At 44.7% G+C, this 13,293-nt stretch overlaps 1 protein-coding gene across 6 annotated transcripts in view; it reads right to left on the bottom strand.

Moving 5' to 3' along the window:
* Positions 1–589: 589 nt before the first annotated feature.
* Positions 590–13,293, bottom strand: part of TAF1A (TATA-box binding protein associated factor, RNA polymerase I subunit A) — a 471,716-nt gene continuing 459,012 nt past the window's right edge. For all 6 annotated transcript variants that reach the window (XM_075863376.1, XM_075863374.1, XM_075863371.1 and 3 more), the window contains 3 exons: positions 10,904–11,027; positions 2,584–2,738; positions 590–1,843 (listed from right to left, as the gene is read on the bottom strand). In XM_075863376.1, the coding sequence (XP_075719491.1) occupies positions 1,725–1,843; positions 2,584–2,738; positions 10,904–11,027 (398 nt within the window). In that variant the 3' untranslated portion in view covers positions 590–1,724. The remainder of the gene's footprint in view (positions 1,844–2,583; positions 2,739–10,903; positions 11,028–13,293) is intronic.

Below are 13,293 nucleotides of genomic sequence, written 5' to 3' on the forward strand. Positions count from 1 at the left end.
GCATCGCTGTACACGGTGTGGCACCTTCGATGGCGCCGCTAGCAGCTGCAGCTGCGGCTGCTACTACTGCAGCGACGCCACTATAGCAGAGCAGGGAGGTATCTCCCCGCTCTGCTATGTGCTAGTCGCACTTTAGCTCCTTGAAGGAGCGGAATCCCCGTGTTTTCGGGGATTCCGCTCCTGGACAGAGCGCTTGATGTCTCTGTCCATATCTGGGCAGTGACATCAGGGGAAACTCCTGAAGCGGAATCCCCGAACACATGGGGATTCCCCTTCAGGAGTTGCCGCTGATGTCACTGTCCGGATCTGCCCGGCCCGGCACGGATGCAAAACTTAATGCAAACCGGCCGGGCAAAATGGCCGATTTTACCGGCCGACACCCGGGCTCGGGAACGACCCGGTCGTGTGAATCCCGCCTTATGGTTATTTTAGATTTAACCCCTTAACGACCAGGCCTATTTTGGCCTTAATGACTAAGTATTCTTTTTCATATGTCATGCCACCGATCCGGCACTGCAGCAACAGATGTGAACAGAGCCTTACCTCGAGAGGTTCGACGTGCTCATTAAACATGGACACCACTCAGTAATTGACACAACTTTTGTCTTTATTATATATGGCATTTATAATCACGGATACAGGATCGGTCTAACACACCAGAAGAAGGGCCACAAAAGCAACAGATACAGCACTTCCAGGGGCTTCTACTCAGCTTTCCACAGACCCTGAAAGGCATATATATTTGCATTGCTATGTGGACATAAGTCCCCCTCTGATCCCTCTTCTACTTCTCTGCCTGCGTTCCAGTCTTCACTGAGGTTTTAGAATTCTATTTGTGAAGTAGCGCGAGAAAAGTCATCAGCGTTAATGTTAATAAGCGTAATCATTGTAAATGAAATGTTCTTCAACTTTGTAACATACGTTATGTTTCAATTCCTCGCCGTTTCAAGATTCCTGCTTGCTGTCAGTGAATAGGAATATTCTTGACTACGTTCCAAGCCCAAAAAAACCGCACTTACAAAATATGTCTCAGAGCTGAGGGTCTGCTACAATTCTGGACAATCCTCTGAACTAAAGAGCTGGGACTGCAGGCCGCTGAACTGTATTAGTGACGGCAGAAATATAAAACTATCAGGACCGGAGAGAGATTTGTGCTGCTGGAATATTTATCGCACAGAGGGTTGTGTAGACTGGGTACAACTGTAGAAAATACTCAGCTGCGAGTAGTAGAAGGGCAAAAATGTTTCCATTCACTGATTGAAGGCAGAGATCTTGAAAATGATGAGGAAATGCAACAAAGTATATTAAAAAGTTGTTTGTTCTTTTATATTTAACCAGTTTATGGTCCTTAAAGTGATAACGCTCAATGCCTTTTATTGGGATTTTCGCAAAATCGCTGCGATTTGCGACAATGCTGGTGAAAACCGCAACGGGCCAATATATTGTAACCCCAATAATACAAAATAAATGCCATTTCTGAAAATATAAAACTGAACCCTACAAATAGGCTCAAAACGAGATCCTTCACATATAACTGAAAGGGCTTAAAGTGGAGCAGCCACTAACGCACACCGGAGGCAGCCATTTTTATGGACCATGATTCAATGCGGCAGGAACCTGTAACTCACACACAAGTCATCCCACTAGGAATTACCTGTAATGTCACCGGATCCTAAGCAAACCAATAGGACGCCTGCTTAATCAGCCCAAAGTGGCTGCCTCCCCTACGCCATGTTCCCTGGTGATTGGATATTAAACTTCTTGATAAACTTCTTCATATGATTTAAGGTCGTCTTCTGTTCCTTTTTCCCAAATGCATAGACCCAGGTAAAATAGACACAAGCTACAAGAGAGAGAGATGGGAACAGTTAAGATCTAGACAAGAATCTGTATAAAAGCAAAAACAGAAGGAACGCATAGTCACAGATGCAGCAGAGCTGGACTCCTAATTTAAAGAAAAACTCCCATTGTAATTATATATTCATGATCCCTTTAAGAACCTTATTATTTACCTGTTTAAGGGTGTTTTGTTTGTGCACCGTGATAATTTAAGGAGTTAAAATCATGCCGTAGGGTTACTTGCAGTCCTATGTAAAACTACAGAGCACACATTGCAATATCCCCATGAGATGTCAAAATGACAATCTCGGCTCTGCTACTCCAGTATTGCACCCGCTACAAAGCCCCCCAAAGAGTAATAAGAGGGGGATGAAAATAATGCGCTTTGTGGTTCTGTAGGGTGCCATGGTGTATCACATGATCCCTTTTAGCCAGAAGCTCTGAAAACGATCATGTGATGCAGCCTGACTTCTGCTTTATGAAGTCTATGTCATATGATCCTTTTCAGAGCTGCTGACTGGTTAAGAGGGCTCATGGGATACGCCATGTGACTTCACAGAACCAGGAAGTGCTTTCTTCTGTTTGCCATTTTGGAGGCTGTTTAGTGGATTTAATAAAATTGAATAATATTTGGGTATATTATTTCAATACTCCTGCCACAGTGAATCTCTCTTTAATAAAACAAAAAACAACAACATTTTGTGACGGGTGCCCTTTATGAAAACACGCCATGGGGTGACTTACCCGCTCCCTGCAACAGCCCAGCTACTAAAGCCTTTTTCTTGTAAAGTTCTGCACTCTCCTGACAGTCCTTCATGGCGTGAAGCTTTGTGAAGTGGTACGATGGCCACCAGCTCTTCCTGGGCTGCCAGGCCTCCAATACCCAAGCGTTATGATCACTGGCAAGAAAACAGAGATTTAACATTTGAACACTCATCGAAAGGGAGAGAGAAAGGGAGAGAGAAAGGGAGAGAGAAAGGGAGAGAGAGAAAGGGAGAGAAAGAGAAAGAGAGAGAAAGGGAGAGAAAGAGAAAGAGAGAGAAAGGGAGAGAAAGAGAGAGAGAGAAAGAGAGAGAGAGAGAAAGAGAGAGAGAGAAAGAGAGAGAGAGAAAGAGAGAGAGAGAAAGAAAGAGAGAGAAAGAAAGAGAGAGAAAGAAAGAGAGAGAAAGAAAGAGAGAGAAAGAAAGAGAGAGAAAGAAAGAGAGAGAAAGAAAGAGAGAGAAAGAAAGAGAGAAAGAAAGAGAGAAAGAAAGGAGAGAAAGAAAGGAGAGAAAGAGAGAGAGAGAAAGAGATAGGAAAGAAAAAGAAAGAAATCACTGGGTCCAAAGTCTGAATTCAAAATAAGGTCTCCCCATATTTACATCAATTTCCTCCCCCTTAGAATAACTATATGATAAAAGTTGTATGAAATTAGAAAAATGGCTCTTTATTTGTGTGTCCAGAAACAGCGCCACTCTTGTCCATGGCCGTGTCTGGTATTGCGACATTCACTTGCTGAGCTGTGATGCCAGACTAAGCCAGTGTACAGGAGTGGTACTGTTTTTTCTAATCTTATAAACCCTCTCACTGGTCTCCATTCTCTTCCTCACATCACGACACCAACTATGCGACATACTCTCCTGTCCTTAATCACATGGGTGCACAGGATACTGCTTTTCACAAGATAACACTTCTCCTAAAATACTCTGTGCTTTTGCAGAATTCTTCCTACAACTTTCACTTGTTGCATATGTTCATTCTCCTCCCCCATCACGATAGACTGCAGTCCTATTCTCACGGACATGATCACATGAGTAGACAGGTCACTGCATGGGACATGAACACTTGAGGCCGGGTTCCCCCACAGATTTCAGCTGATCACTGGGGTCCCAGTAACAGGAGACCCTGTGCTCAACTTGTCAGGGCACCTTTTTACCTAGAAGTTAACTATCCTGTGGATATTCAAGTGGATGGGTCACTGCCTCCTACAAAATCAAGAAACTCCTCCTCTGCTGCGGTCATCATACCGGAGATATAACTGGCTAATATAGTTTTCTCACCACAATAACTTACGGCCCTGCCCCAGTCAGCCCTGTTTTCATTAACATACATGAGAAGACAAGTCACTGCCTCCTAGAAGTTTAGCACACTCATCTCCTGAAACACTATGTGCTGCTGAAGGACTATTTGAGGCGCTCAACATTTTCCCCTTACACATGGGAATTAGCAGTGAAAGAACAGCAAGGGGTGAAACAAAAAACCACCAGGTCGGCAACCGTAAATATTTCTACATCAGAAAAAAAAACCAGCACAAAATGCCTTTAATTCCCGTTTTATTATTTTAAAAGGCCAATTATACACATTATAGAGAGGCTGTAAAAAGTAAACTGCTGTGATTTTCACAACAACAAAGGATTATGGGCCATGTGTGCCCCAAACCTTCAGAGATGAACTCATTGATCCTCATTTCATGCCTCCTGATTTATTGACAGTTTTTGGACTAAAGACAAAGAAAAAGTTTGTTTAAGAGCAAATGCACGTGACCTTGTAAAATAACGAACTAAATGCCATGAAACTCCTCTCCTCCTTTACATAAAGCTCCAACGTGGAGCAACGTTCAAGGATAGATTATGGAACTGCATACACTACAATTCCCTGTGTAAGGCCTCATTTACACGAACGTGATATACGTCCGTGCGACTCGCGTGCTTTTCACGCGGGTCGAACGGACCTATACAAGTCTATGGGGGCATGCAGACAGTCCGTGAGTTTTGCTCAGCGTGAGTGCGCTGAAAAAAAACACACGACATGTTCTAAAAGTCTGCGTTTTTCGCGCATCACGCACCCATTGAAGTCAATGGGTGCGTGAAAACCACGAAGGTCGCACGGAAGCACTTCCGTGCGAACTGCGTGATTCGCGTAAGAGCTGTCAAACTGAATGTAAACAGAAAAGCACCACGTGCTTTTCTGTTTACAAACATCCGAACGGAGTGTCTTAGAGATGAGCGAACCGAACTTCACCGGGTTCGGCCGAACTCGTTTTAACCGAACCCGGCAGGAGACAGTCACTGTCCAGGGTGCTGAAAGAGTTAAACTGGTTCAGCACCCTGGACAGTGACTTCCGATTCCAATATACGTGAACGTGTAAAAAAAAAAAAAAAAAAAGTTCGGACTTACCGATAACTCCCGGGTTCTTCCTTCAGACTGACCTCCCAGGATGACAATTCAGTCCAAGTGACAGCTCCAGCCAAGCACAGGCTGCAGCGGTCACATGGACTGCCGCGTCATCCAGGGAGGTGGGGCCAGATGTCAAGAGAGGCGCGTCACCAAGGACGCGTCACCAAGGCAACGGCCGGGAAGTTCTCGGTAAGTACGAACCTCTTTTTTTTTAAACAGGTTACTCGATATGGTGATCGGAATGCACTGTCGAGGGTGCTGAAAGAGTTACTGCCGATCAGTTAACTCTTTCAGCACCCTGGACAGTGACTGATGTCGACTAGCCTCATCTCTATGATGGCGGCTGCGCGAAAATCACGCAGCCGCGCATCATGCACGGATGACACACGGAGCTGTCAAGTGCATTTTGCGCACGTCAAACGCTGCGTTTTTTGGCGTGCGCAAAACGCACACGCTCGTGTAAATGAGGCCTTAGAGACAGATTTTGACCTTTTAGCCATGGAAGTGCTTCAGTCTTAAAGGGGTGCTCCACTTTGGACAATTGCTACTTGTTAGGGTATGTTCACACGGAGTGACCAGAAACAACTCGCGTTTTTCACGGCCGTTTTTGGAGCGGTTTTCAATGGGGTCAATGAAAAACGCCTCCAAAAACGTCTTAAGTGTCCTGCACTTCTTTTGACGAGCCGTAATTTTACGCGCCGTATTTTGACAGCGACGAGTAAAATAAAAGCTCGTGGGAACAGAACATCATAATTCCCATTGAAAGCAATGGGCAGATGTTTGTAGGCATATTAGGGGCGCTTTTTCAGGCGTAATTCGAGGCGTAAAACGCCCGAATTACGTCTAAAAACCACTGCGTGTGAACATACCCTTAGAAGGGTCCCTTGACAATAAGTTGACCACAAAGTATTTCCCTGCTGGGAACCCCAGCGATCAACAGTAATCGGTGGGGAAACTGGTCAGTAAGTGATCAATGTCCCTGCAGTGCCTCCACAGGAGAATTGAGGTATTACACAGTGCACATTCATATTAATGTGTTGTCTGTGAAATATTTATGACTAAAAACATCGGCACTCCATGGAATCTTCCAAAATATAAAAGGTTACTTTATCACTCCGAATTCTGAGTGCAAAAACATAATAATTTTGTATCAAAATGTATAGAACAAAAAAAAAACAAAAAAAAACGGACACAATCTGTGCCCAACGGAACCCATTGACTTTAATTGGTTTTGTCAGGCTTCTGCCATGGTGTCGGTCATCGTACTGGACAAAATATTGCAGCATGCTGCGCCATTTTATCCAACATTTTTGACTGGCCCTGTGACGGAGGCCCCTGATGGAGCCGCCAGCGAAAATGTGAACGAAGCCTTACGTGTTATGAGGATTTTGAGTCATATCATCAACAAAGAAGACTGTGCAACTAGACTTCCGGTCCCCCGGCAGCGCTATAAAAATCTCAGAATCAGCGCGACCGTGGATCGGAATGTATATTAGCGCATGTACTCACATACTGCAGCTCCTTTTAACCCCTTCCCGCTTTGGCCACTTTTGACCTTCCTAACAGCCCAATTTTTCAAATCTGACATGTTTCACTATATGTGGTAATAATTTCAGAATGCTTTTACCTATCCAAGCGACTCTGAGGCAGTTTTCTCGTGACATGTTGTACTTTGTATCGGGCAAATTTGCCATTATCACATTCAGTATTTAATTGTGAAAATCACAAAAATTGCAAAAAAATTGCAAAAATTAGCATTTTTCAAAATTTTCACGTATCTCTGGCTAACACGGTACTACACAATTTTTCACGTATCTGTTTGTAAGACAGACATACCACACATAATAGTCGCTAATTAACATCCCCCACACGTCTACTTTAGTTTGGCATCATTTTTTTTAACATTCTTTTATTTTTCTAGGACGTCACGAGACTTAGAACTTTAGCAGCAATTTCTCACATTGTCAAGAAAATTTCAAAATGCTATTTTTACATGGGCAGTTCAGTTGCGAAGTGGCTTTGAGGGACTTATATATTAGAAACCCCCAATAAATCAGCCCATTTTAAATACCTCACCCCTCAAAGTATTCAAAACAGCATTTAGAAAGTTTCTTAACCCTTTAGATGTTTCACAGGAATTAAAGGAAAGTAGAGGTGAAATTTACAAATGTCATTTTTTTTGCCAGAAATTCATTTTTAATAAAAAAAAAAATTGTAACAAAAGATTTTACCAGAGAAACACAACTCAATATTTATTGCCCAGAAATATCCCACGTGGCCCGTGTGTGGTAATGGACTGAAGCACTGGCATCAGAAGCACCTAGTGGATTTTGGGGCCTCCTTTTTATTAGGATATATTTTAGGCACCATGTCGGGTTTGAAGAGGTCTTGTGGGGCCAAAACAGTGGAAATCCCGCAAAAGTGACACGGTTTTGGAAACTACACACCTCAAGGAAATCATCTATGGGTATAGTGAGCATTTTGACCGCACAGGTTTTTTGCAGAAATTATTGGAAGTAGGCCGTAGGTTTAGCAAATTTTTACTCTTATTTCCACAAGGACTAAAAGGAGAAAAAGCATCGCAACATTTGTAAAGCAATTTCTCCCGAGTAAAACAATACCCCACATGTGATCATAAACGGATGTTTGGACACAAGGCAGGGCTTAGAAGAGAAGGAGCACCATTTGGCTTTTGGAGCTCAAATTTAGCAGGAATGGCTTGAAGAGGCCATTTGCAAAGCCCCTGAGGGGTGGAAACCCCTCCACAAGTGGCCCCATTTTGGAAACTACGCCCATTGAGGAATTCATCTAGGGGTGTAGTGAGCATTTTGACCCCACAGGTGTGAAGACGACGTAGATTTAGTTCAAAATTTTCTCAACAAATAAAGGAAAAAAAGAACCCCAACATTTCTAAAGCAACTTCTCTGGAGTACAGCAATACCCCATATGTGGTCATAAACTGCTGTTTAGGCACACAGTAGGGCTCAGAAGGGAAGGAGCGCCATTTGGAGTGCAGATTTCACTGGATTGGTTTCTGGTCGCTATGTCACATTTGCAAAGCCCCTGTGGGGGCAAAACAGTAGAAACCCCCAGAAGTGACGCCATTTTGGAAGCTACACCCCTCAAGGTATTCACTTAGGGGTATAGTGAGCATGTTAACCACGCAGGTGTTTTGTAGAAATTAGTGTGCACTCGATGTTAGAGTGAAAATGAGTGATATGCCAATATGTGGTGCCCAGCTTGTGCCACCTTAAGACCACTAATTATTATGCGATGTTTCCCTGTTTTAGAAACACCCTACATGTGGCCGTAATCTTTTGCCTGGACATTCGGCCAGGCTCAGGAGAGAAAGATTACCATGCGAAATTGAGGCCTAATTTGGCGATTTACAAAAGTATTGGTTCACAATTGCAGAGGCTCTGATGTGAAATAATAAACGAAACCCCTGAGAAGTGACCCCATTTTAGAAACTACACCCCTCAAGGCATTTATGAAGGGGTGTAGTGCGCAATTTCACCCCACAGGTCTTTTCCATAAAATTATTGCGCTACGGAGGGTGCAAAGTAAAAATTTACATTTTTCCCTAGATATGCCGTTTCAGTGGCAAATATGTCGTGCCCATTTTGTGCCACTGGGGGGAGACACTGCAAAAGTTGTTAAAAGGGTTCTCCCGGATATGGCGATGCCATATATGTGCAAGTAAACAGCTGTTTGGGCACACTGTAGGGCTCAGAAGGGAGGGAGCGCCTTTTGGCGCGTTTTGCTTGGAGTTTTACTGGTATTTCAGTTTATAATGTGGGGGTACATGTAAGCTGGGCAGAGTACATCAGGGGCATAGTCTGGTGGTATAATAATGGGGTAAAAGCGCAACAAATATCTATGGCTCCAATCGTCCAACAGAGGCCAAAAGAGTGTCCGCTAGGCCTCCGTCGGGCTGGTATAACTTTTTTATTTTGGAGGATGAAATAATGTAATAGACTACGCTATTCCCCACCGAGGAATCCCGTAAAAAAAAATATATACCGCGCGATATGCCTTGGGAAGCCCCTGATGTCACTGTCCATATATGAATAGGGATGTCAGGGGCTCTCGACTATGGAGTCCCCGGCCAGAGCATCGGTAGCACTGGATAATGTCGTCAGGGGTTCACCAACTCCAGAGTCCCCAGCCAGAGGGCTTCCGATGCTCTGGCTGGGCACTCCGTAGTTTAAAAGCCCTGACATCACTGTCCATATATGGACAGTGACGTCAATTGCTTCCGTCTCAGTGCTTTAAAGCTTCGCTGTGCCCGGGGAGTTCGGGTGACGTATCCTACTGTATGCGTCACTACCTTCTGTCAGAGGTATATGTCAGGACGACTCCTGACTTATACCTCCGACGGAAGCAAAATAACATGATGTAAAGCAGGCCTAAAAGTATATTAAGAAATTAATTAGCGCAATATTTAAACTCATCAAAAAATAAATAAAAAAATTATATATATTATATATATATATATATATATATATATATATATATATATATATATATATATATATATATACAGATTTACTCTAGGAAGGGATTATCACATTACAAATGATTAGTTTACCCCTCAAAAATGTGTATGCCAATGTGAACTTCGTCAACCAAATAAAAATAGTAGTCATGCCAACCATGTATGTCGATACCAAGCACTTTGTTTTTTTATGAGAGATTTTTTTGGGCTGGATCCTCCCTGGAAATGACCTGTTACACTTGGCTCCTATTCCTGAGGTATTTTAACCAGATATTTGAGAAGAAAGTCATTATACCAGGAGTTAACAATTCACAGTTCATATTCCCTGTGGTCGAAAGAGAGAGTATGACTGCAGAATCAGACTGTACAGGGGGTGTTTATAGTATGTAACCATGGAGACACAATTCTGCATAGGAGCTGAATACACAAAACGGTAGAAGATTTTTTTATTCAAGACTATTTATTAAGTTGAATATTTTTTTAATGGTTTTACTTTGCATTGCAGAAAAAAAAATTGTTGCAGAGGTGGCCCTTCCCTTTCTAGGGGTTAACTTACAAAGACAACCCCTGTTCATATGGCCAATTAGGGCAAATAGATGTCAGAGCGGGGTCCCCAACTTGGGGAAAGAAGCAAGAACGGGGAGCCGTTTTGTAAATTCTCGCAGAATCGAGCTGTCCATGTATTGCATGGACGGCCACCCAACAGAATAATCGCCATGTAATACTACATTGCCCATGCAGCAGCCAGGGGGTGAGGGGTCCTGGTAGACAGACCCGCAGCCATCATCTGATCACCGTGCAATATGTAGTCTCTGATGACAATCCCTTTAATTCACAATTTTCTTACAATCATATAAGGCCCCATGCACACGACCGTAAAAAACGGAGCCATTCACTTTCATTGAACACCGACACCTTTCCGTAGCACTACGGAAGGGTGTCCGTGACGTGGAAATGAACCGGGAATTATGGAACATGTCCGTTCTTTCGCATTTTGCGGGCCGTGCTCCCATACTTTGTATGGGAGCACGGCTCGAAAATGCGGCTGTCAGTCAGCGGCCGCCCGTGCCCGCAATCGCGGGCCGTGATTGCGGGCACGGTCGTGTGCATGGGGCCTAACTTGTGATATTTAGAATTTCTGGGATGGTCGGATTGGTGGAGTGTTTTGGTTTCTTGCTAACATACTGCACCCTGCTAGTCACAGTCCGAGGTTTTCTAATACCCATAATATCTGATACTGCTGTACCACTATCTGAACATAGCGAGAGGGCTCAATAACCACATTTTCCTTAGTGTCTCTATTGCTCTGTAAAGTTCAGGAATAAATGTGGAAATAAAAGGTAATAAAAAAAACGCCACAAAGACGCCATGAGCGACTCCAGCCTCGCAACTCTGATAATTATCACTTACTGGCGAACAGTATTCTTCAATTGCTTTCCCAAGTAACTCCAAGCTGTTACATCCTTCTTCCAACCGGAAAAATCCAAGAGGTTGAACAGGACGTGCAGTGCAAGTTTCTTATCTTCTACAGAATCTGTCAATACATCAAAAGTAGAAGTCATAATCTGACCGGAGCAGCTCTCAGTCTTATCAGATTTAGGACCTAGTTTTCACTTTATTCACCAAATGTAGAACCGTGTGATGTAGTATAGAGGAGCTGTCAGCTCTCCTGTGTGGTGTAGTATAGAGGAGCTGTCAGTTCTCCTGTGTGATGTAGTATAGAGGATCTGTCAGCTCTCCTGTGTGGTGTAGTATAGAGGATCTGTCAGTTCTCCTGTGTGGTGCAGTATAGAGGATCGGTCAGTTCTCCTGTGTGGTGTAGTATAGAGGAGCTGTCAGCGCTCCTGTGTGGTGTAGTATAGAGGAGCTGTCAGCTCTCCTGTGTGGTGTAGTATAGAGGAGCTGTCAGCTCTCCTATGTGGTGTAGTATAGAGGAGCTGTCAGCTCTCCTGTGTGGTGCAGTATAGAGGATCTGTCAGCTCTCCTGTGTGGTGTAGTATAGAGGAGCTGTCGGCTCCCCTGTGTGGTGTAGTATAGAGGATCCGTCAGCTCTCCTGTGTGGTGTAGTATAGAGGAGCCGTCAGCTCTCCTGTGTGGTGTAGTATAGAGGAGCCGTCAGCTCTCCTGTGTGGTGTAGTATAGAGGAGCCGTCAGCTCTCCTGTGTGGTGTAGTATAGAGGAGCCGTCAGCTCTCCTGTGTGGTGTAGTATAGAGGAGCCGTCAGCTCTCCTGTGTGGTGTAGTATAGAGGAGCCGTCAGCTCTCCTGTGTGGTGTAGTATAGAGGAGCCGTCAGCTCTCCTGTGTGGTGTAGTATAGAGGATCTGTCGGCTCTCCTGTGTAGTGTAGTATAGAGGATCTGTCAGCTCTCCTGTGTAGTGTAGTATAGAGGATCTGTCAGTTCTCCTGTGTGGTGTAGTATAGAGGATCTGTCAGTTCTCCTGTGTGGTGTAGTATAGAGGAGCCGTCAGCTCTCCTGTGTGGTGTAGTATAGAGGAGCTGTCAGCTCTCCTTTGTGGTGTAGTATAGAGGAGCTGTCAGCTCTCCTGTGTGGTGTTGTATAGAGGATCTGTCATCTCTCCTGTGTGATGTAGTATAGAGCAGGGGTCACAAACTCGGCCGGGTAAGTGGGCCGCATATAGAAAAAATGGGAAGTTGACGGGCCGCATTACTTTCAAATTTGATACAATACAAAATTATTGTTAATCAATTAGTTATTTGAACTACTATAACACTATATTACTATAATATTACCACTAGGTTTAAAATTTGAGATATTTCTCCACGTGCTTATTTCAACAATCCAGCTTTCCAGTTTAAGTGTTGCTAAATGCAGTCCGGCGGCTCAGTTAGCAGACATGTCAAGATTGGGCAGCCCCTTTTTAGATAGTGCCGCAGTGCCCTCTGTGGATGCTGCCGCAGTGCCCTCTGTGGATAATACAACACACCCCTAGATAAGGCCACAGTGCCCTCTGTAGATAAGGCCACAGTGCCCTCTGTAGATAAGGCCACAGTGCCCTCTGTAGATAAGGCCACAGTGCCCTCTGTAGATAAGGCCACAGTGCCCTCTGTAGATAAGGCCACAGTGCCCTCTGTAGATAAGGCCACAGTGCCCTCTGTAGATAAGGCCACAGTGCCCTCTGTAGATAAGGCCACAGTGCCCTCTGTAGATAAGGCCACAGTGCCCTCTGTAGATAAGGCCACAGTGCCCTCTGTAGATAAGGCCACAGTGCCCTCTGTAGATAAGGCCACAGTGCCCTCTGTAGATAAGGCCACAGTGCCCTCTGTAGATAAGGCCACAGTGCCCTCTGTAGATAAGGCCACAGTGCCCTCTGTAGATAAGGCCACAGTGCCCTCTGTAGATAAGGCCACAGTGCCCTCTGTAGATAAGGCCACAGTGCGCTCTGTAGATAAGGCCACAGTGCGCTCTGTAGATAAGGCCACAGTGCCCTCTGTAGATAAGGCCACAGTGCCCTCTGTAGATAAGGCCACAGTGCCCTCTGTAGATAAGGCCACAGTGCCCTCTGTAGATAAGGCCACAGTGCCCTCTGTAGATAAGGCCACAGTGCCCTCTGTAGATAAGGCCACAGTGCCCTCTGTAGATAAGGCCACAGTGCCCTCTGTAGATAAGGCCACAGTGCCCTCTGTAGATAAGGCCACAGTGCCCTCTGTAGATAAGGCCACAGTGCCCTCTGTAGATAAGGCCACAGTGCCCTCTGTAGATAAGGCCACAGTGCCCTCTGTAGATAAGGCTGCCCCAGTGCCCTCTGTAGAGGCTGCCCCAGTGCCCTCTGTAGAGGCT

Source organism: Rhinoderma darwinii, chromosome 4 (assembly GCF_050947455.1).
Source record: "Rhinoderma darwinii isolate aRhiDar2 chromosome 4, aRhiDar2.hap1, whole genome shotgun sequence".
NCBI classification, from domain to species: Eukaryota; Metazoa; Chordata; class Amphibia; order Anura; family Rhinodermatidae; genus Rhinoderma; species Rhinoderma darwinii.